Genomic DNA, 26,840 nt, shown 5'->3' on the forward strand with positions numbered 1-26,840 from the left:
AATTTTACAATATTGCATTGTCTGATTGGAGCATGAATGAAATCTGGCTAGTTTTGTACTCCGTTCCTGTGTATCATGAATCGATCAGAAGGGGTGAAGGTTCACTTATATGACTTCCATGCTCCACCATCATTCTCATCCCCTTCGATAGCTCAGTTGGTAGAGCGGAGGACTGTAGAGACAATCATAAGACATCCTTAGGTCGCTGGTTCAAATCCGGCTCGAAGGAAATTTTTTAATCATAACGCCAACGAAAAACGTCTATCCGGTGTGTAGGTAGCCGCGCTAGCAAGCTATCGTTATACTTGCATACTGTTACTAACGGAAACAGCTAGCTAGCTTGATTGTCCAAAGTTAGCAGATAGTTAGCGGTTGGTTTAGTGTTTACATTTAGCGTTAGGCACAATTCCAAATGAGACAGGTGACAGAACTCACTGTAACACCGGACCTCTTCTCATCCTTCACTCATTCTTAAAAATCAAGGTCATAGTAATTAACAGTATAAAACTCTTTCCTGTAACCTCACGAATCCGATAGGTGATTATAGCGTAAGGTACTCGCAGGTTAAGGATTGTCTACCCTCGTGATACATGTATATCTTGTGACGTCATTACTTGCAATGCATCATGGGGGATTAGCTCAAATGGTAGAGCGCTCGCTTAGCATGCGAGAGGTAGCGGGATCGATGCCCGCATCCTCCATTTCTTTATTTCTCGACCTCAGTAACAACATGACCATGCTTGAAATAGCACTTTAAGCACTTTACCTTCCACCCACCTGACAAAGTTTTTTCTGCTTTACAAGACGTCGTCACACCAAGACGATAACCCTCCAGATGGTGAGTTCGTAGCTTTAACAGCTATTCCTGTAACGTTAATGTTAGCTAATTTCGTGAGTGCTGGGGTAACAAGAACGTTTTATACAAAACAAGCAGCGTACTAATAAAGTGATAGGTGTCTGACAAAGTACCATACAAGCAACGTTTGGACACACGTGCAAAAAGAGACCAAGTCCTGCTTACTCCTTACTCTTTGAAACAATCTCCTCCTTTCTTCCGTATATAATGTGACGTCAAAATGTGCCGTGCATCATGGGGGATTAGCTCAAATGGTAGAGCGCTCGCTTAGCATGCGAGAGGTAGCGGGATCGATGCCCGCATCCTCCAAGTTATTTCTTGTTTACCTCAAAGACAACAGAATCAGAAATACTTTATTGATCCCCGGGATGAAATTGCACAAGTCACAGGTGCTCCCATTCAAGAATAGAAAAAGTAGCATAGAGTTAGAAATGAGAAGTATGTAAAAATATAAGATATAAAAAATAAAAATATATACATTTACAATATTTAAGTGAAAATACAAACATACTATAACAATGTATATGTACGTATATATGTATTGCACTGGTGAATTATTGCACGGATTATTGTAATTTCAATCAGTAGTGCACAGTTCAAGTATAAATATAAATAGAGAATAAATAATGAGGTTATAGTTGCTGACAGCAATCACTTACTTGCTTTTAACTGAAGTTGAATCAGTCAACTGTGAGAGATGTGTTTAAAAGCTAAATTACTACTATATATATCTATATCTAATTGTTAATTTAATTAATTCTTAATTCATTCTAAAATTAAGTTTAGACTTATTTTTTATATCCTGTTGGGTAGTTGTTGGGTAAGTTGTTACAATGCATCAATGTTCCTGATATGTTTGAATCAGAAGCAGAATCAGAATCAGACATACTTTATTGATCCCCGGGGGGAAATTGTTCAAATCTTGTATGTTGAATCTTGTAGTGGATTGGAAGTGTCATAAAAATGGAAAATGCTTTATTCCTTAATTCCTGTTGCGTTTATAAAGTGACGTTAAGAGTAAACGGCTTAGAGGAAACTCTATTGAATCGAATTAGATGGATATTTTATAGCGCTACAAAATAGGTACTCGCAGGTTCTTACTTTACTGCGTGTAAGGACTGGCTACTCCCGTGATAAAGGTATATATTGTGACGTCATTGAATGCAATGCATTGTGGGGGATTAGCTCAAATGGTAGAGCGCTCGCTTAGCATGCGAGAGGTAGCGGGATCGATGCCCGCATCCTCCAAATTGTTTATTTCTCCGCCCACCATCTCATCCTTCCGTCCCTATATTTTGTGACGTCAAAATCTGCAGTGCATCGTGGGGGATTAGCTCAAATGGTAGAGCGCTCGCTTAGCATGCGAGAGGTAGCGGGATCGATGCCCGCATCCTCCAAGTTCTTTATTTCTCGACCTCAATAATAACATGACCATGCTTAAAATAGCACTATAACACGACAAACCAATCATCACAATTTGCATGTAATTTGCAATTGAAAAAAAACAACAGTTTTCGTGGACGAAATTAACCATTAACAGCAGTTAATTATTGTCATCTTGGAACGTGGGAACGGAAATTTGTACATATAAATGAAATGATCATATATGGTGGTAGAAATAGGAAAACTTACCTCTGTGTCCCACAGTTTCTGAGAAAGGAAAACTACTGATATAAAGGCCCAGAAAAGTTGCACGCAAATAGGAGCCCACCTTAATTACCTACTTATTTGTCCATTGAGATGAATACATTTCAATGTAGGAAAGAGTTTCAGGGACGAAAAAAATAAAGGGGAAAGTGTTTTTTATTCCAAATGGCTGCACATGTAGTCATAATAACAGCTACATTCCAGATGTTCAGGAAAAACATTTATCCCCAAAATGTCAAGACATCACAATATCCTTTTCCCCTTAGAGCAGCTCATTATCACATCCTTTAAAATACACAAACGACTGATTGCCAACACTTAGATTTACTAGTATAGACACAGTATTTGGAACAATCATCTTGGTACTATGATTCTGATTTGAAACAAGGAAGAGCAGAAACATAATATCTTGGCAACTGAAGTAAACTAAACTAAATTACCTCAAAATCTAGTATGACATTATGTGAAACAACATGTGAAGGTACTGGCCCCTTGACAAAAAAAACTAATCTTTACTCAAGGTCCTCTTATGTACTTTTACCTGACCTTTCAGTCAACTGTGAGGTGTGTTTAAAGGCTAAATTATGTACTTTTTCCTGTGCGCACAAATGACTATCTTGTGGGCACTACTTTGATAATCTATTAAATGTTAAAATCATCTTTTTCTATCAGAAATGCCAAACATCTGATGGTTCCTTGGATGGTACAGTTAGTTGGACTAAATAAGCAATTTAAAGACATCACCTCAGGCTTTAGGAAAGGTGACAGGCGTTATATGAAGATAATCGTTGGACGGAGCCCACACAAGTTAAAAAATATAGTCTTTCAGGACTTCAGTGGCTCCGTACACCGTGGTTCTGCACTTAATTGACAGTGGCTTTGCAAAAGAATATAAGGGCTTGTCAACATAAGTAACTACAAGTGTGAGTTTAATTCAAACATTGAATTGTGTTCAATAAAATCTGACATGCAGAGAAATGACATCATGAAGAAAGAGTGGGCTTGCAGGGTTTTTAAAAAACACCCACACACTAGTTGTAACATACATCAGCATCATGAAAACCCAGTCAAACACAGTTCTGCTATTTGAGCGTATGATCCTCAGCGTTCGTGTTGTCCCGTGTTTCTCCTGCAGTGTCGTCCCTCGATGAAGAGGCCAGCCAGCTTGGTTTGGCTTGGAAGCAGTATCTGAACCAATCAGCATGTGGAATAAGTCCTGGTGCTGTCCCTCATTGCTCCAAGCGTCCAAAAGCAAAAGGTATCCAGGTATGTATTTGTCTTTTTTTTTTTTTTTTCTTTTCCCCCCCACATGTCAATACAGATTTGCAGCAAGCTGAAGCAGCAGGGGAGCATCCTGGCAGCAGGCTTGAGTGGAGGAGGAGGACTCTGTCTGCCTGCTGCCTGGCGTTCACCCCTCACATGAAGTCGTCTGAGTCATAGCCGTCCTGCAAACGACATGCAGCGAAGCACAAGTTAATGTGGTGAACAGAGAGCTTCTTTCCCTGACTGAAGTACAGTGACGCCACTGTGACTTCTCTGTATAATCTCATAACTCTTTGCAATCAGCGTCCATGACCTACTTTCTTTTCTGCTGCATTCAGGCTGTTAATCTAAGTAACAGTATGCCTTATGTCTGTTTTTTATTCACCCATACCATGAAATAGGAAAAGACATTGTGATACGTCTCTGTTCGGTGACACTTTTATAAAAAGCCCTTATCTTGAAACTAATTCTAACCCTGATTTCTACGGAATAAAATGTAGCAGATTCCTCGATTTCGCCCGTCTGTGAAATCCTAAACAAAATACAGAAGTCTCGATCTGTCCTCACCTCGTTAGTCTTCATGTTTTCATCCTTCATCAGTGAAGTATAGTTCCTGGAGAGAGAAACCAAAACATAACAAATGGATAAAAGTCAAGAGGATTTGATAAAAACTCCAAGTATGCAGTACAGTTTCAAATGATTGGCTTTAGTAGAAGTGTTTTGGAAGGTTCAGGGTGTTCACACAGTGTCCTTCCATAATGTATAGCATAGTAAAGTATAGGAAAGCAAACTATTTCACAATACTGAGGTATGTACTTCTTTTTGTTCAATAAACTCTACTAAAAGAATTTTAAAGAAAACAAATAAAGTATCTAAACTTTTAAGAAAAATATCTCCAAAGATACGAATCCTGAAGAAGGTCAATGTTGACCTACTTGAGCTCCTCCATCTCTTTCCTCCTCTTCTGCTCATCCTTCTCTTTCTTCTTCTGGTCTTGGAGCTGAGCTTTCTTCTCGTTCCTCTCCTCTTGGTCTCGCGACTCTTTCTCCGCCGCCAGGTCAGGGAGGCGTTCTTGTTTTGTTTTCTCCAGGCGGTTTACGATCTCGTTGATCTTCTTCTCCACCGCCACCAACTTCACCTGTGAAACACAGCGCCGGCGTGAAACACCTGAACTGATGATCTGTTATCAGCGATGAGGACAGACTCATGATGGAGCTCACTGCTGCCATTTTCATACTGACCTCTTTCTGTCGATGGAAGCCGATCTGTCCTACGTCCATGTCTCCAGTTTTCTTCAGGTTGGCCCACGGTGTGTAAACCACGTTGATGTTGTTCATCTTACAGCCTGACAGCATACGACATTGGTGGCTTTAATGTACACAATGTACTGCATGCGTCATTCACAAAAAAACCTCAGAAAGAGGCTTTGACAGGATGATTTCTCAGGGTAGGTGTCAGCATGCACTTTGATCAGCTGCTCTTGGCTGATTCCTGATTCCAATCAGGGGAATCATACAAATGACATGACGATCTTTACCTTGGATGCTGTTGTTTTTCACCAGCTGTGCACAGTCTATCAGAACCTCCGGGGGGATCTCTGCTATTGTCTGACCCTAGAAAAGACATGCACAGTCAAACTGCTTGGTTGATCCTTGAACAGTGTCTTCCCCACTTGTATCATCTCACTACTCTCTCTTTTGCACTCGAGGATCAATGAGATCTGGCAAATTCTGCTGAAAGCAACAGCGCACCCCGAAGGCGGTTCTGGGAAATGTCTGCTGCGTTCAGGGGCCAAATAGCAGCCAATCTCAACACCGTATGAGCAGGACTCGAGCCACGATTGTGTGCTTAAATGTCAGTATTTCAGGCTCATTGAGTTGACTCCTCACCTTTGGCAGTCTCAGATAAACATGAGCTGAAGACAGTTTGTCCACATGAAACCTGGACATGAAAAAAAAAAACACCACACCAGTTGTTCAGTTCAAAACAAGACACTGTAAACAATTACAATTGATGAAACACTTCCAAGTGTTAAACAAACACTAGCTTTTCCAGGGGGCAAAGTATGAAAAATACTGGGGGGGGCGGTCTCACCAGATGTCCTCAGGCCATCCATACTTTATTAAATCCTCATCTGCAAAAACAATCCCAGTTAAGTTAAGGGCTGATGCACAAAAAGCATTCAGCATCAAGTGTGTGTGTGTGTGTGTGTGTGTGTGTGTGTGTGTGTGTGTGTGTCTGATTCAACGATAACGAACTTACTTTCATATTTGTCTTTTCCCATGTAGATCGTGTAGTGAGGGTTCACCACTGGGGGACAAACAAGAAACAGATAGTTACTGGATGAATCGGCGACATCAGCTGGCACGAAACACATAAAGGTATTGGCTAACCAGGCTACCAGCTAGCATTGCTGCTAGCCCTGCTGTGGCTTTACTCACCGGCACTTGTGAAGTAAAACACCATTGTACGTGAATTAAATCTCGCCACTGAAAGATGAAGAGTAAGCGTATAAAGTTTGAAAGCTAACGCTAATGACGAACACAACGGAATATAACCAGCCGTGTGCCCACTGACCGTTGCTGCTGTCACTTTTTTCGCATGTATAAGTTGACCCAGGAAGTTGTTAACTAGCTGCGTCAAGCTGCAGAGAGTTACCACTACTACTACAAAATAAAAGCTTGACCATAATTTGGGAGTGTGGAATTTGGGAATTCCTGTGTATGCTTTTGATAGCTGTTTACCCAGCTAGTGTTTGTTTACCGGGGACCACATGCTTTGACAAGGTATTAGCGTTTTAGTCACAGTTTATTCACCCACTTCATGTAGAGAAAGTAAGCTACTACACAAATCATTTAATATATATTCCAGCAGTCTTTGCACTCTATATCTGGCCAATAAAGCTGATTCTGATTCTGTTGACTCCTCAAATCATCTGAAATGAATCATCTCCGTACTTTCTATCAAAAAAAAAAAATGGTTGAACCCAAATGTATTCTATCTATAGAGTTGGTAAGTGTAACGTTGCAATTTTCATTTGGCATACATAATATACACGAAGCTTCTATAGACTGCCAGAAATGACCATTTACTAAATAAGGATATTTTACTTTGAAGGGAAGGACCAGAAGTCCCTCTACGCTTTTATTGTAGCAACTCGATCAAGAAAGGAGATACTATTTCCGTTTCCGGTCCCGGCTGGTTGTGCAATTTTTTTTTGAGACTGGCGCGCGCTGTTCAAAACACAGAGAAGAAACGCGGGTAGAAGAAGCAGGAGAACCGCCAGCAACTCAAACTTTATATCAGCGTTTATTGTTTTATGTAGCACGACAGAAACGACTTCGGTAAGATACATTATATGTGCACTTGTTGCGTGTTTCTCTCAGAAATGGCGTATTTGCGGAAAACGAACGTTATGTTAAGAAGCATTTATCCGTCACACAGCTGCCTGATGGTTATATCACGTTATTAGTTACCTATAAGAATAAGACAAACATGGAAACAAACAGAAACAACCTTTCGGCATTGGTTTACTTCCACGGAATTGTTGTCCGATATCGGCATGTTAGTTTGTATTGAGGCAGTCACTTTTGCATAAGCTAATCATCCCGCCAATTATCCATTCATCTGGGCTTTAGGTGTTAAATAAGCGCCTCATTAGCTAACATGTAACGCTAAGCTAATCTAAGATAACGTTCATGGCGATATCGTTCACATTTGTGCACGGACGAGATGAGATTCGGTGTCGTTTCAGGCGTCACGTTAAATTGAGAGAGCTGATCAATATCCAAATATACCAGCAGTCTCGGGGTGTAGTTTACCGGGGTGGCCGCCCTCTATACACCCCATGCACCCTGGCATTGAGACAGCCACGCCAAACTTCTGTTAAAAATCTGGCTATTTATCAGCAAACTCATCGAAATGGACTAGAGATGCTTTGCGGTCTGTGACCTGTTCAAACCACCAATAGGAAGGTTTGTGACACTGCTTAAGGCGGCTGTATTTGTTACAGAAGCATTAGGTCTTAGTTTTATAAGAGTTAAAAAAAAATGTGTGGACATTTTATGTTACTGTGTTTAAGTTACTTGAGCAAAACTTACTTGTTGCAATCCTGCACCTGACTCCTGGCAACAGGCCTAGTGATCATTTAAAAATTGATATTATTCATAATATGCTAGCTTAGCTTGAAGCAATTCTTTTATAGCAATCTATTTTCTTGCAGATCCAATTTTACAATAAGTTGTGACATTACAAATATTTTAAGGGGTAAATGATTCCCCTTGTTTTCACCGGCTGCTAATGTTGCTCCATGTGTAGGTGAGGGTTGTGAAAATGATGCCAACTACTACCAGGAAGAGAAAGCTTGCCCCTCTGGACTCTGACAGGTGAGTTGTGAACACACTGGGTTTACTCTCAAAATGTACTGTACATGTGGTTGAGATGAAACACATAGGGCTAGTCATTGAACCTCAATACTTCTTTGGTACAGACAGAAATGTCCATAGCAGGGGTTATGGAAAAACTACAATCAATTACCAAAAGCTGGTGTTGAATAATGATTACGAGTTGCAATTTTGTTGAGTTATTCTTTGATCAGATAGGACCAGATTTAAGTCAAAAATTAGCCAAATTCCTTTATTTAACGCTAGGCAAAGTTCCTACAGCTGCGTGTTCTTGTGTGTGGCCTCTTTGTTAAATGAAACAAAATACAGTATCAATTTGGTATCGGTACTCAAACTCGGGTACGATATAAACATTAGTATAAAACACTTCCAACAGTACTCAACCATAATAACAAACAGGCGCAGTTCTTGATATACGATGTATCCTCATGTGCTCATCTTTCATTGGTTCATATTTTAATTCAATAAAAGTATTCTGGTATTGATATTTCTGGCTTCATTTTGTTTAATAATCGCATCGCCATGTACAGTTTTGCTGCATAGACTCAGTTTCAACATGGGAATTTATTCAAATCTGAACAGACATTTTCGTCTGGGGAAACTCAAAAAGCTGTGTTGTATCGGTGGCACTGACTTTCTATTTCTCATCTCTCATTGTGACTGATCTTCTGTTACCTTAACTCCAGTCAACCGGCCAAGAAGGGGGTGAGTGAGGAGGCGTACCCCGTAAAGAGGAGATCCCCCAGGAAGAAGCCAGTCAAGCGTCTGGACAAGGAGAATTGTCCCTCGCCACAGAAATCCCCGCTTAGACCAGCAGGTAGGGTGAAAAGCATGGTTTAGGTTTTGGGTCAGTATATGTGACTCTTTTAAGTAAAAAAAATATGATATATGGATTGAAGTTGAGGGTGCTTCCTATTATCTAGCCTTTAAGGTTATTAAGGACTAATGATGAGTGAGATTCTTGGAGATGCATTGAGTAAGTAGAGTTAGGACAAGCTGCAAATTACTCTTCTTCCTCCTTTATTTATATATATATATATATATATATATATATATCATCTTTATCAGTTTATCTACATTTTGTTTTTAGACTCTCCAGCCAAATCACCCCGTAAATCTCCATCATCCATGGTTACAAGCTCCTTCTACGGCAAGCAGAAGTCCGGCTATCTCACTCCACTTGAGAGGAAGGCGATAAAGGAGTCTCTACCATCTCCTCCTCTTCCTCCTCCTCCTCTTCTTGCTTCCCCTCCTTCCCAGGAGAAGAAGAAGAAGAAGAAGAAGAATGTTAAAGGAGGCAGCAAGACGAAAAAGGTGGCAGCAGGATCTAGTAATGCGGGGAAGATGGGTTTCAAAGGCTACACGACATCTTCAAAGGCGATCAAGCTGCCTAAAGTTAACAGCAGGTTTGTCACAGTTCAGTCATCGCTGTTTTGTTGGTGCTTCTGCAGCTTTCTGGCACCATTTTTGTAGTTTCTTGGACATCAAGAAATCTTATCTGTCTTGCATTTGTTGCACCATTTGTTTCAACAGTGTCACTGCCAAACCGGCATCCACAGCAACCGCTGCTCCCGCCAGCAGCAGCACCAAGCCAGCAGAGGCCAAGAAAGCTATCACCATCACTTTCAGCAGCCTGAAGCCCAAACCAAAGATCTTTGTAGGAGCTGCGTTCTTCGGTACAGGGAAGAAACCCACATCCATGTATAAGAAATCTGCACCGAAATCCTCAACCAGGCCAGCTTCAGTCCCAGTGAAAAGCAAAGCCGACCTGCCACAGGCAAAGAGTGAGCAGTCAAAGCCGCAGCCACCCGCCCCGCTGATGAAGCAACAGCAGAAACATCCAGACGAGGTGAGGGGAACCACTGTGTTTTATACTCCCACACACTTATGTTATCACCAACATGTAACATATCATGTCATCTCTTGATATTTTGTTAACTTTGAATTGCGCCCCCACTAGAACGTGGCGTTAGGCAGCGCTCTTCACACCATTATTTCAAATCATCAAGAGAACTCTGTATCCCCGGCAAAGCTGGATTGCATTATGTGTGGGTCATTGTGCTCACTGAAATCCACAACTTCCTTCCAGCTAACCGTTGATGCTTTTAATGTTTTAAAAGACAGTCCGCAGGCAGAGCAAGAAGAGAAGTTAGTGTACATTAAAAGCCTTTATTTAAGCCTTGATTTTTTTGAAGTGGGGTGTTCCATCCCAACAAGTCAAAGTTTTTCATTTTTCTTTGAAGGCATTTCAAAATGAAAATGAAAATACATAATAAGTGCATCTTTGCTCTATAAACACAAAGTGAAGGTTATTTTGCCCTGGTTGTTTCCTGCAGACCGGATTGAACCAGCAGAGCACCAAGCAGAGAGCAAAGTTTGACCCGGCAGACTGGATGGACTCTATCGAACAGCCTGAAACTCCACAGCCACTAAGGTGCTTTACTGTATTTCAATTGTTCCAACATTTGGACAGAACAAACGTGAACTGAAAAGTCTTGAAAGTGTGACAAGACAGAGCACCATATTCGGTGTCCTGTGTACAATTTTGTGTTCTCGGCCGAAAGCTTGTATACAAAAATCAGTAACCGTCATCTCCTCCCTGCAGCTCTCCTAAAATGTTGATGGAGAAATATGGGATCACCAAGGAGCTGATGATTATGTTGACAAGGACTCCAACACCTGCCTCTGCAGCCTTACCTCTTAGTACTCAGGTACAGCAGAAGTATAATGTTCATAGATATTGTTGGGGGGGGGTTGGTGGTCCTTCAATTAATAAAAACTCAATTATCACAGTTTACTTTAGCTGCAGTTCTTAATGATGACAAGACATTTGTGGCTGAATGATAATGATGGTTGACCTCAAGTTATTCAGCGAAGCTTAATTTCTGTTGCTCATAATATTGACCTGTACTTCTTTCAGGATATTCCTCAGACAGACGGCGAGTTTGACCTGAGTAACATAAGTCCCACCAGCGCTGCTGCCAGCCCACCCAAAGGTGCACAGACACACACCGTTTCTGATGTTTAAAATATCAATCGTGTCCCATGAATTCCAAATATGTATTTCTTTGATTTTTCTCCTCAGATTCTGCAGCGTTGTATCCCATCTTTGGCTCTGCTTCCAAGAGGTGAGACAGTCTGTTTAGTCATCAACATTTTAACAGTTAACACGGCACGATGAGAGACGTCGGTGCGACACAAAACAGGAAGTTGGCACTGTACTTTTCCAGCATGTAAAGAGGTAAAGCTTTGAGATTCTGGCAAAAGCAGATGGTCAAAACTTGGGGGGTAGTTGGGGATAAGTGAAGGGATCTCTAATAAGTTCATATACATTGATGGTAAATAGCTCCTGGTATCAGCTTTTGCATCTTATTACTTTGGTCACTTTGAATACCATGTCCAAGTCTTTTGCTTTAACCCAGACAACACTACAGTAGGTTCTGTTATTTTTTTTGGTCCCGTAGGTTAAAGAACGCAGCTCTGCGCCCACCAGTGTCCTGCAGCACCCCCTCTGGCCAGACAACGTCACTGCAGACTACTACTTCGGCCAAAGAGCGGCCTCTTCGCAGGAGGAGAGAGAAACAGGATGACGACCAGCTCATCATCGTACGTTAATGTTTATATTCTGGTGTTCTGCAGATATTTTGCATTAAAGCTGGTTCATTTTTTTGTGCCAATATTAATGCCAACTACAGTATATGCAAAAAGTAAATTGGAAGGGGGGTAGATGAGTAAGTCATACCATGTTTCGTTTTTTGTTTAACGTGTCATCTTGCCTTCTGTTATTTGACCTTGGTGTATTTGTCTTCCGGTGTGTGTTGACTTTATTTTTTCCCCCATCAGGATGCAGGCCAGAAGCAGTTTGGAGCTGCGACCTGCAGCTCATGTGGGATGGTGTACAGCGCAGACAATCCCGAGGACAATTTCCAACACACCCAGTTCCACCAGCGCTTCCTCGACTCCATCAAATTTGTGGTAAAACTTCCTTCCTTCAGTCTCTCTGAACTCTCTAGTATGGAGACACTTACACGTAGAAGTGCAAGTGGTCCTTTACAACTCAATGTACACGTGAGTGGTGCTTTTTTTATTATTTGTTTTGATGTTAAGTTGGTATTTATCAGGAAAAGCTACGTGTATTAGCATCAGTACCCAGAAAATAGACTGCTACCAATCCTGATTAAACCGCACTATCATGATTCTTTATGATGGTGACTACTACATTATCTAACTTGTACTATTTACTTCCCTTCAGTCGCTTTCCTTTTTTCCACCGACATTATTGAGTGACATGTTTTCATTTGAAGTGGTTTGGCAGAGATCTGCTGCTGGCTCGACTTTGTTTTTCACGGGGAGGTGAGTTTGCTCGGAGTTGTTGGCTTGTGACTGCAGCCCATTCCCTCTGTTGTGTTTCCAGGGCTGGAAGAAGGAGCGGGTGGTGTCCGAGTTCTGGGATGGGAAAATTCTCCTAGTCATGCCAGACGATCCCAAGTACGCCATCAAAAAGGTGCGTGTTTGCACTTCAGCTTCTGTCTTAATGTGTACGTGTTCATACAGCACGTCGTCACTTGTCAAGTCAAACATATCGCCTGTTCACAAATCTGTGTTTACTTTTGCCTTTTCATGCCTCCCTTACGTTGTGCGTTTGCTTTCAGGCTGAGGATGTGCGGCGTGTAGCGGACAGCGAGCTGGGTTTCCAGCAGGTGACTCTGAGCAGACCCACTCAGGCCAAGACCTACCTCTTCATCAACACGGAGCGCATGGTGGTGGGCTGTCTCGTCGCTGAACCCATACGTCAGGTAGGGCTGGAGATGTTTGTGCGCGTGTTTTTATATTCTCTTGTGGTGTTTGTCCGCGAAGACCTTCACACGGTGGTCCCAACCCTTTTGACCCTTTTGAAACGAGCAGAGTCTACTTGCAACGCTGCATCACACCGGCAACATGTCGACAGGTTATGTGTAGTTAGTCATTGTTTTATTTGAAGATTTAGCTTGTGACCCCTTTGGGAGGTCCCCAAACCCCAGGTTAGGAACCACTTTCTTCATAGACAGGATGTTGTTAGGGTCAACTGTATTCTCTACTTACTATAAGCATCAAGTGATTATTATTTATTTATTTTTGTTACTTGCAGCGGTTTATAGTACATGCACCTCACTTCACCTGCAATTCACCACCAACATCAGAAGAAATTACACTTTTTCACAGAGGCAACAAAGGCCACATATTGAAGGAGTGAGCCAACTGATTAGACCATCATCTAATAACTAAATTAATTACAGAGCAGCATGTTGCAGAAAATAGTTTTTACAAGTGGGCAGATAAAGTCCAAAAACAGTTCTCTATATATTACATTGGGAGTCCGCTAACCAGCTTCCTGAGTGAGGAAGCAGAAAGACTTGATGTGCAGCAACTGTTGCAAAGAAATATGAAAATAACAAAGTTGCTGCTGTCTGTTGGATACAAATAATCGGTGCCTTGTGTCGACGCTGACGTGGTCGCTCCACCTTTTGTCCCTCCAGGCGTACAGAGTCCTCGAGCAGCCGGATCGACACAAAGACATGACGAAGGACGACTTCATGGAGCGACACCGGGCCTGGTGCTGCTCCACCGTCCCAGAGCAGGCTCTGTGCGGGATCAGTCGGATCTGGGTCTTCAGTCTGGCCAGACGCCAGGGCATCGCAACCCGCATGCTCGACACCGTCAGGTACAATGGCACACTCAACAAAAATCTTATTATCGAAGAAGACATTTGACTCCCATTTTCTTTTTCTTTTTTTTTTGTTAATGTGGTGTTGTGGTCATTTTTGTGTGGCTAATTTGGTTGTTTTTTTTTTTTTAGCTCTGGTTATTTCAGTTATGATAGTATTGTACTTTTTGCTTTTTAATTTTAAACAAAAAAAGGACGCAGGTAAAATGTTGCAAATTATCACAAGAAAAGCACGAGTAAAATCCAAGCTGAACCACGAGTTAGTGTGTAAACTGTAATGTTTTCAATGGAAAGTTTGAGTAACTGTTTACAGTTTAGTTTTCTTTTCCAAATAAAACAAACCTATGTTGCCCCTTTGGACTGTTATTCGCGACAGTGCTGTCTTCCAAGATCTCAACAATTAAATGGGTGACTACAATGTTATAATGTTAATAACAACAACAATAATAATAATAACAATATAGAACTGAAGGCCAGAGCTACGAAAATAAAAATTGGAATAGAGAGAACAGTCTAAAGGTCACCAAACGTGTGTTTCAGACTCTTTGCCTTGATGTTGATCATTACCAGCGAGCTGCTAATAAATGTCCTAATTTACACTATTTAATTCACATGCTGTATATGACAAATAGCCAGCGGCACCCGTTGCAGAGTTTAGCAAAGCGTCTGTGTGGTGCTCTTTGTTGAAGATGGGGATGTTTGCCTGATGTCAATTTGCTAAACCAAGTTAGTCTGAACCCTTGAAACTCTTTTTAAAATGGAACCATACTGTTTAAAAACACTTCACATAAAACATACATTTAGCTGCAATTAAGAGCCGTGCACAGCCAGTTCCCTAAACTCTGCAATGGAAAGGTCTCTGTGACAGTGAACAGTCCCAACAACACCATGACTACCACAGCGGAGCCATATACACCACTGAATTCCTACACGTGGGAAAATCTCTAAATATAGTTATTCTTCCCTCCCCTCCCAATAATTACATTTTCCTTGTTTTGTCTTTAGGAGCACCTTCATGTACGGCAGTCATCTAACCAAGGAAGAAATCGCCTTCTCTGACCCGACACCTGACGGCAAACTGTTCGCAACCAAGTACTCCAACACACCGACCTTCCTGGTTTACAACTTCATCGCATGAAGAAAGAATTAAATACGTTAAAGATGCATCGCTGTTTTAACCAAGTATCACACATTTAACAGATCTCCAGGCAATCGTTGAATTGTCTTTCATATGCAAAGCAAGAACTGTTCAGGTTTGTTCTGTTGACTAGTCCAGGCTTTAGCTTGTTGCTTCACTTGCATAATAATACATGCTGTGTTCAGGATTAAGTAGGTTTTTAAAGGTTCATGATACACCTGTTATCACTCAGTATTTATACTCGGTACTGCATAAGTTACTGTTGAACGTTGTGTGTGTATATTGGCAGTGCTTTCTATTTAGATGTTTATATTCTGCTTCAAACTGCAGTGACTGAACATATTTTACATTTCTGAAAATACCCGCATTGCTTGCTTTGATTCGGTTGGCAAATCGGAGGATTTGTTGGGATCATTTTTGTCTTTTGCGTCAAAGAAAACTTGAAACCTCCTCTGATACGTTAATTTAAATGTTCAGAACTGTTTTTTTTCTTCATGCTACCAGCTTGAGGTTTTCTGGACATTTTGGAAGGAAAATGTTTGATAGATCTGTTGAAAGGTGGATGCCATAATTTTTTTTTTTAGGGGCGTCCTATTTTTGTAAATACATTTAATAAACATATTGCCTTTGTTTTAAGACCCTAAATGTGTTTCTTGAAAATGGGAGTATCATCTGTGTGACTGTAACAAATTTGATTTGATTCTATTTGTAGTTTCAGAAATGGTCAGAAAGATTTGCTGCTTATTTGCCTTCTTGCCAAGAGTTAGATGAAAATATTGATATCATTCATATCTGTATGGTAAATATGAAGATGGAGCCAGCAGCCGGTTAGCTTAGCATAAAGATCGGAAACAACTAGCCTGGCTCTGCCCAAAGGTAACAAAAGTATTCTACCAGCACCTCTTAAGCTCACTAATTTATACTTTACATCTTGTTGGTTTAATCTGTTTAAGACTATTTCTGGACCGGGAGCAGTCGTTTCCTGGTGCCTTGTCACTGTGAGGTTGTTAGTAGGTGGATTTTGTTACCTTTTGACAGAACTGGGCTAGCTGTTTCCAGATTTTATGCTAAGATAACCAGCTGCTCGCTGTAGCTCAGCATGAAAGCGAATAAGCAAAATGTACAACTTTTCTTTTTAACTATGATTGTTACACCGGTGCAGTTTTTTTTAAAACTTAGGTATGTTAGATCTGCTAACATGTTACAAATGAGATGTTTTCTGTAGAGGGTTAAAGACCAAACCTCTAACATTACTAGAACACTGTTTGATTTAAAGCCAAGTTTCCTTTTGCAAAGTACTGTAATATAATTTCTATTTACGTCTGATTTATCCCTTGAATTAGTGTTCTGAAACCTAGTTATACTAAAGCAACCTGACAGGAGAATTTATGAAAGATATAAAAAAATAAAAACACAGTATAGCTCAAGAGTTGGATCAAGAAACAAAGTTTACACAAGTGCAGAAACACAAACGGACACCCATACGTGAGTAGCTTCAAGAAGAATTAAGAGGTAAGGAAAGTAAAAACGTTTACACATGGGGGAAAAAGAAAATACAAAGACATACAAATGACAGATAAAGAGTACAGTGTAGAGATCACAGTCAATCAGTCGATAACAATAACCTCACTGGGCGTTTTATCCAGCGGGGCGTTGCTCTCTAAAGCCTGGACTATCTGGGCGGCTGAGGGTCTCTTCTTGGGGTCTTCTTCCGTGCAGAGACAGAAAAGCTCCACCATCCTGCAGTACGAGCTGCCCAGAGCCTCCACATCCAGCGCCGGCCTCGTCCCCAGCTTCTCGTAGTAGGCGTCCTCATCAAAACTCTCCTCCAGCGAGTCGTCTGAAATACAGACGCAGGATTATTGATGGTCTGAATGTAGCTGCTTGTAATGTCGGAACATCTCCAGTCTAAAATCTAAGGCATGCCTATTCTGTTTTTGAACTGCAGTGCTCTGCGTCTCACCTTCATCCTCCTCATCGTCATCGTCGTCGTCGTCGTCGTCCTCCAGCATCTCCAGATGAGGCATGGCCAGCGTCATCATCTCCCACAGGGTCAGACCGAAGGCGTAGACGTCAGCCTTGTCGGTGATCTCTCCTTCCTCATCCAGAGCTTCCTTGGGTTTCCACGGCTCTGTGCCGATGTACTCCGCCTTCGGGTCTGACACTGGAGGACAGAGAGAAGGCAAACATTTTAATAAAACTTAAATTGGACTGGATAACAATTAAAAGAAAAACAAAACAACAACATTCAATTTGCCTGTGTTCCTACAAAGGCGTATTCTATTTTAAAAAAACCCCCACAAAGCTCATGTTCTTTGGGCCTTTTTTTTTTTATAACTGCAACAACAAACAAAGATCCAGACGTTTGCGATTACTTTAGATGAAACCCAAAATGGAGGAGACCCCCACTGGCTGATGACATGTATGCATGAGAGGAGTCGAAGCATGAGAAGTTTTGTTTCTGCCGGAGCACAGAGACAAAGATAATCAACTGCTGTAAACAAATGTTTTCTGCCAATTCTGTGCTTTAATCCATGATTAATCCCACTTGTACACGCTCACACAAACAGTCTGAGCTGGCACATGTTTATCAGTTTGCTGATACGGCCCTTACATAAACATAATGTGTAATGTTTATCAGATACATTTTAAGCATCTTATGTCTTCATATTACGAAGTATAGGTGATCAAAAAGCAGATTATTTTTAATGGCACAATTTTAAAGGATATGTCCGGTGATATTCTATATTTTCTTATTGTCAACAAATCCCATAAAAAGACCTATTAACACATGTTGTCTGTGCCTCCATCGTCCGATCCACAGTAACTTATTCCTCTGTTCCTCGGACCGCTATTGTTTTCCAAAAACTATTAAAAACACATTAAATGAGCCGCAAGGTTGCACTGGGTGACGTGTTCCTTCATTACAATGAACATGGTGCTGAAAGTACTCCCCAACATGCACTCCGTTTCAGTGCCCAGCTGTTTCAGGAAATTGCCAAATGCAAAATGCGTCCAAGTCAACCCTGGACAATATTTGTCCTGCTAAATGTGATATCCACTCAGCGTAAACCTCTTTGGCTGATTGTCTCGGGTCTGACTTTCAATCAAAATCTCCACTATATTAAGGCTCAAAACTGTCTAATGTCTCTACCTAGGCTTATATATGCACATCTGTGCGACTGTGTGAATAAAATGTAGATACAGGCACAACATCCTTTTCAAAACTGTAGGATTGAGTGCCATGTGTTTCCCTGTTCACCCACTGCGCAGCTACAGCTGTTGTGTGCACAGACAGTGAGCACTGTGGGAGGCCATTTTCCTCCCACTATCCCTTTCTCCACCCCATCACGCGCAGTACAGCGCATATACTGTACTTTCACATGAAGCCACTTGGTTGATGGTGAACACAAAGACTACCTCTCATGTTCTCGTCCAGCTGCAGAGACACGCCGACATCGCAGATCTTGACGGCCTCGAAGTCGCCCTTGATGACAACATTACATGACTTCATGTCGCCGTGCAGCAGCTTCTTCTCATTGTGAAGATACTGTAGGGAGACAGAAACAAAGCATTCCTGATACTCAGGGCTTAACGATGTCCTCCTGTGTTTATTTTGTTCATTTCTAAAATTAAATTAAATTAAATTAAAAGACGGCCGATGTTGAGAGGAGACAAATATGATTAGGGAAACAATGAACCACCGACGCCAGATGATGTTGGTGAGGGGGGTTTGTCTGTGATTTCTCATGGATATTATATTAAAATCAACATGAATCACTCGCTCATTCCTCTTGAATCGTCACTCAACAGCGAGACAAACGGGGAGGGTTGAAAGTAAAATGTTTAATTTATATATAAATGCAAAGTCTGTGATGAAACTACACAGGTGTGAAGTTAACCAAGGGGAACTGTATCTGATCCAGCTGCGACACCAGGGAGAGGAGAGTCCATGATTTACCTGAAGGCCGCGAGCGACATGCAGCGCAACTTTTTCTATGTTGGCAGCGGGGAAAGCTCTCAGGCCGTCCTCTCTCCTCTTCTCTATCAGGTCATTGAGGGACTGCTCCCCTCCATACTCCATGGCCAGACACTTTGATCCATCTTTGGCCGTGGTGAAGGCACGAAACCCTGGATACATTACAAATAAACTGATAACAGCCGAACAAAATAAAGACAATGTAAAATGAGGTATTCATTCGATGTATTGTTCTATGTTCTATGTCTTGTGACCAGATTGATGTGAAATTAAAATGAGCTGACTAACAAGCCATTGCTGCCATATTTGTCCACTCAACCTGAATCTTTAGCAAGTGACCAGCAAGGTAATAATTGCTTTTTCCCCTCCCCCGCATGTTTCAACATTTAGAAGAGTGATGAAAATGAAGTTGGATCTTTTCTGAAGAATATATCAGCGTCGCACTGTGAGCCGGCTGCCGTGCCTTACCAACAATGTTTGGATGGTCGATTCCCTTCAGGACCTTCGCCTCCTCATTCAGGCGCTTCTGGTAAACCGCCACCTGTTTGGTCGCACACCTACTGTTGATCTTCTTGACAGCCCAGGGAGACGCATTCACCTTCCCCATCCTAAGATTTAACATTTGATCAACGACAATACATTTAGGGTGATCTGTTTTTAATATGATTCACACACACAGACGTGAAAACTTGTCTGTGCAGTGGCTTGGGAAACACTACTATTGAACAATGTCATTGTTTGTAATTTATACTGATGGAAAGATGGATTTGCAAAGTCCTGGTAAGCTTAAAAAATATTGTGGCTCAAATTATTTTTATTTGAATGCATGAAACTCCATACACATTAGGCAATTTAACATTGGTAATTGTAAGCACATACCTCATTCATCATGACTAACAAATGTTTAGGGTATCCACTGTCATCCAGTATGCATTCACAATACACTAGGCAATAAAATCAATAAAAATGTACATTCCAGAAGCTGTCCTCTCCTGCCCACAGGATTCTTTAAATGAACTACACATGATAAACTGCAACAGATCCCTCTGAACAAAGCCACCGTAAACTGACAGGAGTACAGCACAGACGTGTTGGATAAAGGGGAAGGGACAGAAGAGAAAGGAGGAGATCTATGGTGGATGAGGTGTAAACCGACGTATAAACAATGTATTTCTTAATAAGAGACCACTACAAACCTGCTCATGAGGTAAACGTTGACTCCGGTGCCGCAGCCCAACTTCTTCATGAAAGGCGAAGCAGGGATGGTGATCGGGGTCCCTCCGTTGGTTCCGATGCTCCTTGCTCGGACGGTTTTAGGGGTCTTGAATGCGCCCTCATCGTTACATATGGTATGGGAGGCCATTCTGTCATAGGAAAACACGGGAAAGCACATATTGAGTTACAGCTAATGACCCAAACACATAACATTTAACTAAACTGAGCAGTTTAAGGTTAGAATCTACTGAGCAACACCACTGAGTTACCCAAATGAAGTGAACTGGATTCATTGGCTTATGTCATGTTGCTAACATGATTTTATTTCTAAAATGTAATATTTTGGAGAATTATGTAGTGTTTGATGTATGTGATATAAGCCGAATTAAAGTTTAAAGTATATCATATTCCACTATGTATGTTTTAAGTTATCTTTGTCTATGAATACGTAAAACAACAATAAAAGGCAACATTTTGAATGAAGGCTGGCATAATGGCGTTGTGATGTAACGTAAAAAGCCTCAAAAGTTTACGTCAAAATGGAGAAATAGTGTCAGTGATTGGCAGCTGCAAAATTAGTGGCGATTAAAATAAAAAAAAACGTCACAAACTGTTAGACAACTTGTCTGTCAACAATATAGGTGAATATTTAGCCAATGGAGGAGACACAGTAACGACCAAACTTAACGTCAGGACAACAAAAATTAACCGCAAAGTTAGCTTTGAAACTAGCTAAATCATTTGTTCAAGTTAATGGTGTTAACATGGCGACAGTCTGACTTAAGTTGCAGTCAATAAATGTAACGTTACCTGCGTTCTCTCTCACTGTTATAACAAAAGTGCTGCAGTTAAAACGCGCCGAACATTCAAACTGTTGCTTGTGTCGCACCAGGCTGTACGGGCGCCGCAGAGGGACAAACTGAACGCATGTCGTTTGCGTTTGGAAATGACAAGATAGCGTGAAGTAAGTACCACTTTTCTTCGTTTGAAAAGACTTTAAATAGTGTAATTTAAATACTGTGATATAAAGAGGGAACACACGGTTTACCCGAAAACTATTTCAACACAATTTAAATTCCGTTTGAGGTGTAATACAACTTTTCACCAGCTGAGGTCAGTGAATGATTATACATTTTAAGCATCAACAAATCATTAGATTTTGATAGATGCACATGAACAATAATGAACTACAATCTTTCACTAGAGGCTGATGATGGTAATGTTGCCACATGGCCACATTTCCAGTAATCAACATTGTTCCTTGATTTGGAAGGATGTTGCTTCCTCCAAAGCTTTTTTCTTTGCCTTAGCTAATGAAAAGAGAGTATTTTTTTTTTTTTATAGTAATAGTCCAGTTTGCAAAGAAGGAACAATGCACTCTCCCCCCCTTCTAGAAAATCAGAAATAAAGTGTCTCATCCTTCTAGTGGCACTGTGTCGCACAGCCTGAAAACAGTGATAATCCTTGTAATTGTAAAAGTGTACAAATGATTCAAAGCCAAGCCTCAGTCACATGCATGGGCACATGTGGGCTATAAGAGCAAGATAAGAAGAGATGTGTTTAATGCTCATCGCAGGCTGTCCTCCCTTTAATGTCAGGGACTTTGAAAGAATTCACTCGCTCAGATGGGGAAGCTGACCTTGACCTCGACTCCCATGAACCCGTCTTTTTTTGTTTAATCTCCTCCACATACTGCAGATGTTCCCAGTCCGGTTCTCCTCATTGTTTGGAGGGATAACCGTTTCATTATGAGGAAGAGGAGGAGGAATGTGGTCCGCTGGTGAATGGACGTGGATGGGGAAAAGACTGGGACTATTGCTTCACTCTCTTTCTCCCCAGTCCTCGTTCCCCTGAAGGGAAATGAGCTCATGTTTGCGGGCTCTGCTGCCACATGTTGTGGTGTGCTTTATGGAATAAGGAAGGGTTACTCTCTGGTCAGACCACAGAGAAACAGCCAGAAAGAAATGCTGTCTGTCATGATCAAGTGATTCGTGTAGTGATTCAAATACAAAAATAAGAGGACAACTCCTCTCTATTATGTCATTTAGATGGATCATTCATGCAACCTCATGAAGGTTAATGAATATTTTACTATCATACTGTGAAGATCATTTATTTTTAGCATATTTTACTCACTTTTTTTGGAAACCTCTCTGTTTCTCTGCCTATAAATATGTGTCATCTGTGAGTACATGCAGGTTGTATACAAGCTCACGTTGTACGACTACAATATGTCTTCCTCTCAGTACTCAGTAACTCTGTGATTTAATAGTCAGGTTTTTAACACTACAGTTTTAAGACAGCAAGAATACAGTTTTTAAGAAACAATCTCACCACGAGGTCCATTGAGCAGCTGTTCTGGAGCTTTTGATCACGTCACCAGTTTGCCCAGTTGTAGATGATCAAATCCTGTCTATGTTGGTTTAATAGTTGAGGTTCGAAATTCATTCTTGACCTTGGAGACAGGAGTGGACATTCATTTGCTGAAGCTCACGTGATACGACTGAAAGCCCCAGAACAGCTAAATTGGAGCTTGTGGTGAGATTGTTTTCTCAACTGCCGTTTCCAAGGTCAAGAACGAACTTTGAACCTCAGTGTTTTAAGAAATGTTTGGTGGGAAGGTTTTCAATTAAAGGACATATTTATTACACAAGGAAAAAACCCAACTGGCATATCAAATGAAACCTCTGAAACTGAACGTGTACAGTGGAAGTCGTAATTGAATTGCCGGCCCAGTTTTATTCCTCAATGCAGACGCAAACCAAAGTTATGCGGCCTCGTTCCTGTTTAAATTTCATGTTGACACAACTGGATGTTTTGTTCGCATATGGGACAGAACATAATGGGGGAAAAAAAAAAGATATTTTCAGAATAGTTTTGAACCACATTCATATGTAATAAAACGTGGATGTGGATTCCTGAATATTATACCTATAAGAACATCTTATTTCAATTGATTAATATATTAAAATGTTAACATTTCGCTATAAGCCTCCACTCATCTGGGAAGACAGCTATCTTAAATTTGTAATGAACATCTTTAATTTAGTTTATTAGCAGGTCATTTTTTTCTCCAGATATTTTAAGGTTAGGGTTAGCCCCTCTAAACCGTGGATACAAGAACACTTGCAGTGCAGGACCACCCAGGATTCACGTGTCAAGGTTCGCACATACATTTAATTTCTTTCTCCCTCTGGCTGTGGTTGTTGCTGTAGTGCAATCGTGCAGCAATCTGTCCTCCAATCTGACACAAAACACTGAAAACAAGAACCTCTCTATAAATCTGTCCTACAAACCAAAAAAGCCACGGCCTAACCAGCGATCACAAGTGCCAAATGGCGGGAGGGAGGGAAGGGAGAGCTGGCAGCCGCCTTCATACGGAGCTGATGTTGAGGCGAAATGACATCATCTGTTGTCTTTCTCTTTCTTTCTTTCTTTGTGGTGGTCAACGCAAAAAATTGGACCAAATGTTTTGGCTAATTTCATGCCTCCGATCTCCAGATGTGGTTCTTATAGGAGGAAGCCTCCAGGGCCCTGAACAAAATGTTTTAATGTAATCATGAGTGTAGAATCGGAGCGGGACATAACGCGTAGTTTACTCTGTAGTCAGTATTAAGTTGAACTTGAACAAGCGTTGCAGTACTTTTAGCTGAAAGTAGCGTACATACAAGTAAACAAGTAAATAGGGTGCACTAGGGAGACAATAAAGAAAAAGTTTGGACACAGTTTTAAAGCAGCTATGATCGATATCATTACGGTAACAATGGGTTAATGTGAAAGGGGTCGCTCCTAGCAACAAACCCACAGAGAGTCATCAGCCAAGTCTAAGGAGTGATTTCGCCTGTTTCGGCTCATTGTTTTGGTTTCATGTCTGACAGCTCCGAATCACTCTAACAGCTCTCGTCGTTTTCAACTGTAGCAGGAAGCTGTTTTCAGTGAAAAACCTCCGTTAAAACACACTGTACACTGCCCGCCCAGCACCAAATAACAGCTAACAGAGCCCGATGTTTCCCCTCCGGAGCTGGTGGAGGTCAAAACAGAGCTAAAAGGAGAGTAAATATTTGACTTCATTAATTGGACACAAATGTGACTCCAAATGAGTGCTAATGCTTCTCTGCGTCTGCTCAAAGTGTAAATAAGAAAATTGAATTAATGCAGGTTTAATGCCGCACTGTGTAAAATTAGTCATCTCTGGCGCCTCCCAGTGGTTGCATCAAAAAAAGACACTGTGGTATCTGACTGAGACTGAGACTGAGATGAACTGTTGAAAGCAACACATAGACCACATCTACAGTATTTTCTCCATACTTGCTTCAATTTTTTAACAAAGAAACGCAAGTTATATTACGTAATCACGTACAAATTCTGGACACCGTGGCTTTAAATGATCCCAAAATTGAAAAAAAAAACTCAAGATGGGTTTTACTTTCACAGTTATTCTTCATGTGTCAAAGTAGTTCCGCATGCATACTTTTACATTTTACTGTATCAAAAAAAGTCTTACCTTCCCTGGAGGATGAGTGAAACCACGTGGACCCGAGTCAAACCGGCTTCACAGTCTTGAGTCGTCATCTTGAGTCGTGTCGGAGATCAGGTGATTGTTCAGCCAATCACTTCTGCATCCCCTTCACATGTGGAAACACTCGTACTTGTAATCGCAGTTCAGAGCTGTCAATCACACACATGGTGTACATGTCCACGTGCTTCAGCGCTGACACACACACACACACACACACACACACACACACGTCCAAGTCCACTTCCTCCCTCTCTCTTCACCTGTTGACGTCTTAACAGTGCCTGTTTCCAATTCATCTCCTCTCAATCTCACCAGGAATAACAAAGTTCACCTGTTTAAACAAATCTACATTTTATTATTTCAGCAGTGCGTATACAGCATTTTAGTGGTACAAATCGACAGAACATAAAGTAAAAAGTGTATTTCTTTTTAAGTAAAACGTGAAGCACTGTATCAAGTATTTCTTTGACATAATCATGTTTGATTTAGGCATTTATTTATTTTTTGCACGTATGTTGTTAACTCCATAGCCCTTATATGTGTTATGACCAGCACGATGTAATAAAAAACAGACACGTGTATACGCATACGTGTTTAGAGCCATTATGCCAAAGTAGCATACTAAGGTTTTTGTACAACAAAGTATACATTCAAAAAACCAAACACCTTCAAATCTGTACTGGAAAACACACATTCAAGCGATTAAGTGCACTTGGTTTGCAGTGTGTGCTCACTCTCAAAGGCCATGGCCTTTAGGCGGCGTTACATTTTCAAAGTCAAAGTATTCGAGTTATTTGACACCCACGAGGCCGAAGCATTGATCTGAGGTCAGAGGAGCCTCTAACCAATCAGGAAATCACGTCACCACTGTTTGCCGCGAGAAGGCGCTGGAGGAGACGCCCGCCGGAGTTGAGCCCATAAGGCTGTGATATGTGATTGGTCTGCGCTCATTTCACCCGCTGCAGTCTCCAGAAGCCATATGAACCAGAAATGTTTTAGTTTCAGTTGAGATTTCTCTGAATCTTATTCCTTAAAGTTAAACCAGGTCACGTGACGGACGATGTACCTCAGTATTTGCTTCTGTACGTTAAAAGACTCAGAATCAGTCAAGATAGTGTTTGTACCATCCAAAACATAAAGGAATAACATACAGTTCGGTTAGTACTACATGATTATTCCCGACCTGTAAGACGCATCTATTTCCCTCCAAAAGCTACAATATTACACCTACCGGTGACAGTCAGCTGCCATTTTAAGCGCTCTCACAGAGTCTCTTCATCTTCAGGTAAGGGTGCCTTGTGGGGTCACTTGCGTATGCATATACAAAGAGTTGCAGGAGACTTTTTTTTTTGTTGATATTTGCTTAATAATCTGCTTTATAAAAACATATTCAAAAAGTGTCATTATTTGTATATCCAGTCCCGTTTGGGCTCTTGCCCTTGATAGCAGAACACAAAAGAGTGTAATACTTAAAATTCAATCTCTCGCGTTTGAAGTTTGGGGGGAAGAATTCAGTTATGGGTAAAAAAAATATATATCGCCTCGTCATATATCTGCAACTAAAAAGCCTAAGTGACTTTTAGTGTTTCAACTAGCCCTAATAGCCTATACATGTACATACGCTGCTGTAGCCTAGCTGACCATTCAAGAGCCTAAATGTCACGTTCGCAGACGAGAGAAGCCTCTGCCGTGAATATGTTGTATGCAATTATTTAGCATAGTCAGTCAACTTGCGATCAAAACTCCAATCTGCTGGCAAATAACTAGCATGTGATAATGAGGAGTGACATCAGAACAGACCAGGCACTTTTTCCCTTCGACATTGGTCTTTACTTCTCCCGCCGCTGAAGTTAAAAACTGAAGACGAACTGTGTCTCTTCAGCGGCGGACAAGCGTAGAAACGAAAGCTGGGAGCTCTGCCACGTCCTCAAAGCCGCTTCCATCAAAAACACTTTATTGTTCAATATTGCTTGTCATGAATATTAAAGGCCTGCCGGTTTCAATAGAACGTACTCAAAACCGTGTCAATGCAAAACAATTCTGAGAAAATGCGTCACAGGAATCGGAATCGATAATAATTCTGTTCGCTTCGGCGACGAGCAAAGCGAGAGAGAGA

General features: G+C 41.2%; 3 protein-coding genes and 5 non-coding genes across 8 annotated transcripts; 6 read left to right on the plus strand and 2 right to left on the minus strand.

Annotated features, from left to right (window-relative positions):
- Positions 1-141: 141 nt before the first annotated feature.
- On the plus strand, positions 142-229 carry trnay-gua (transfer RNA tyrosine (anticodon GUA)). The gene is given in 2 exon segments: positions 142-178; positions 194-229. It is a non-coding gene; the product is annotated as a tRNA-Tyr (tRNA).
- A 399-nt stretch (positions 230-628) lies between these two features.
- On the plus strand, positions 629-701 carry trnaa-agc (transfer RNA alanine (anticodon AGC)). The gene has a single exon. It is a non-coding gene; the product is annotated as a tRNA-Ala (tRNA).
- Positions 702-1,092: 391 nt separating this feature from the next.
- On the plus strand, positions 1,093-1,165 carry trnaa-agc (transfer RNA alanine (anticodon AGC)). Its single transcript has one exon. It is a non-coding gene; the product is annotated as a tRNA-Ala (tRNA).
- Positions 1,166-2,031: 866 nt separating this feature from the next.
- trnaa-agc (transfer RNA alanine (anticodon AGC)) lies at positions 2,032-2,104 on the plus strand. Its single transcript has one exon. It is a non-coding gene; the product is annotated as a tRNA-Ala (tRNA).
- A 76-nt stretch (positions 2,105-2,180) lies between these two features.
- trnaa-agc (transfer RNA alanine (anticodon AGC)) lies at positions 2,181-2,253 on the plus strand. The gene has a single exon. It is a non-coding gene; the product is annotated as a tRNA-Ala (tRNA).
- Positions 2,254-2,641: 388 nt separating this feature from the next.
- ccdc25 (coiled-coil domain containing 25) lies at positions 2,642-6,370 on the minus strand. The gene is made up of 9 exons (XM_070925871.1): positions 6,208-6,370; positions 6,029-6,076; positions 5,861-5,900; positions 5,656-5,707; positions 5,304-5,379; positions 5,008-5,111; positions 4,702-4,904; positions 4,334-4,379; positions 2,642-3,948 (listed from the first exon to the last, which is right to left on the minus strand). The coding sequence occupies exons 1-9, from the start codon at positions 6,230-6,232 to the stop codon at positions 3,919-3,921; spliced, it is 624 nt and encodes a 207-aa protein (XP_070781972.1). The 5' UTR covers positions 6,233-6,370; the 3' UTR covers positions 2,642-3,918.
- Positions 6,371-7,028: 658 nt separating this feature from the next.
- Positions 7,029-15,136, plus strand: esco2 (establishment of sister chromatid cohesion N-acetyltransferase 2). The gene is made up of 15 exons (XM_070926182.1): positions 7,029-7,110; positions 8,084-8,151; positions 8,856-8,986; positions 9,260-9,575; positions 9,703-10,018; positions 10,506-10,603; positions 10,775-10,880; positions 11,090-11,165; positions 11,255-11,297; positions 11,634-11,775; positions 12,013-12,144; positions 12,584-12,673; positions 12,822-12,965; positions 13,686-13,870; positions 14,879-15,136. The coding sequence occupies exons 2-15, from the start codon at positions 8,099-8,101 to the stop codon at positions 15,009-15,011; spliced, it is 1,965 nt and encodes a 654-aa protein (XP_070782283.1). The 5' UTR covers positions 7,029-7,110; positions 8,084-8,098; the 3' UTR covers positions 15,012-15,136.
- Positions 15,137-16,496: 1,360 nt separating this feature from the next.
- pbk (PDZ binding kinase) lies at positions 16,497-21,086 on the minus strand. Its single transcript, XM_070926170.1, has 7 exons — positions 21,016-21,086; positions 20,187-20,354; positions 19,459-19,598; positions 18,973-19,142; positions 18,432-18,561; positions 16,975-17,175; positions 16,497-16,851 (listed from the first exon to the last, which is right to left on the minus strand). Exons 2-7 carry the CDS (start codon positions 20,351-20,353, stop codon positions 16,619-16,621), a joined length of 1,041 nt encoding a protein of 346 aa, XP_070782271.1. The 5' UTR covers position 20,354; positions 21,016-21,086; the 3' UTR covers positions 16,497-16,618.
- Between the last annotated feature and the right edge of the window lie 5,754 nt (positions 21,087-26,840).

This window comes from Enoplosus armatus, chromosome 19, assembly GCF_043641665.1.
Source record: "Enoplosus armatus isolate fEnoArm2 chromosome 19, fEnoArm2.hap1, whole genome shotgun sequence".
Classification (NCBI taxonomy): Eukaryota; Metazoa; Chordata; class Actinopteri; order Centrarchiformes; family Enoplosidae; genus Enoplosus; species Enoplosus armatus.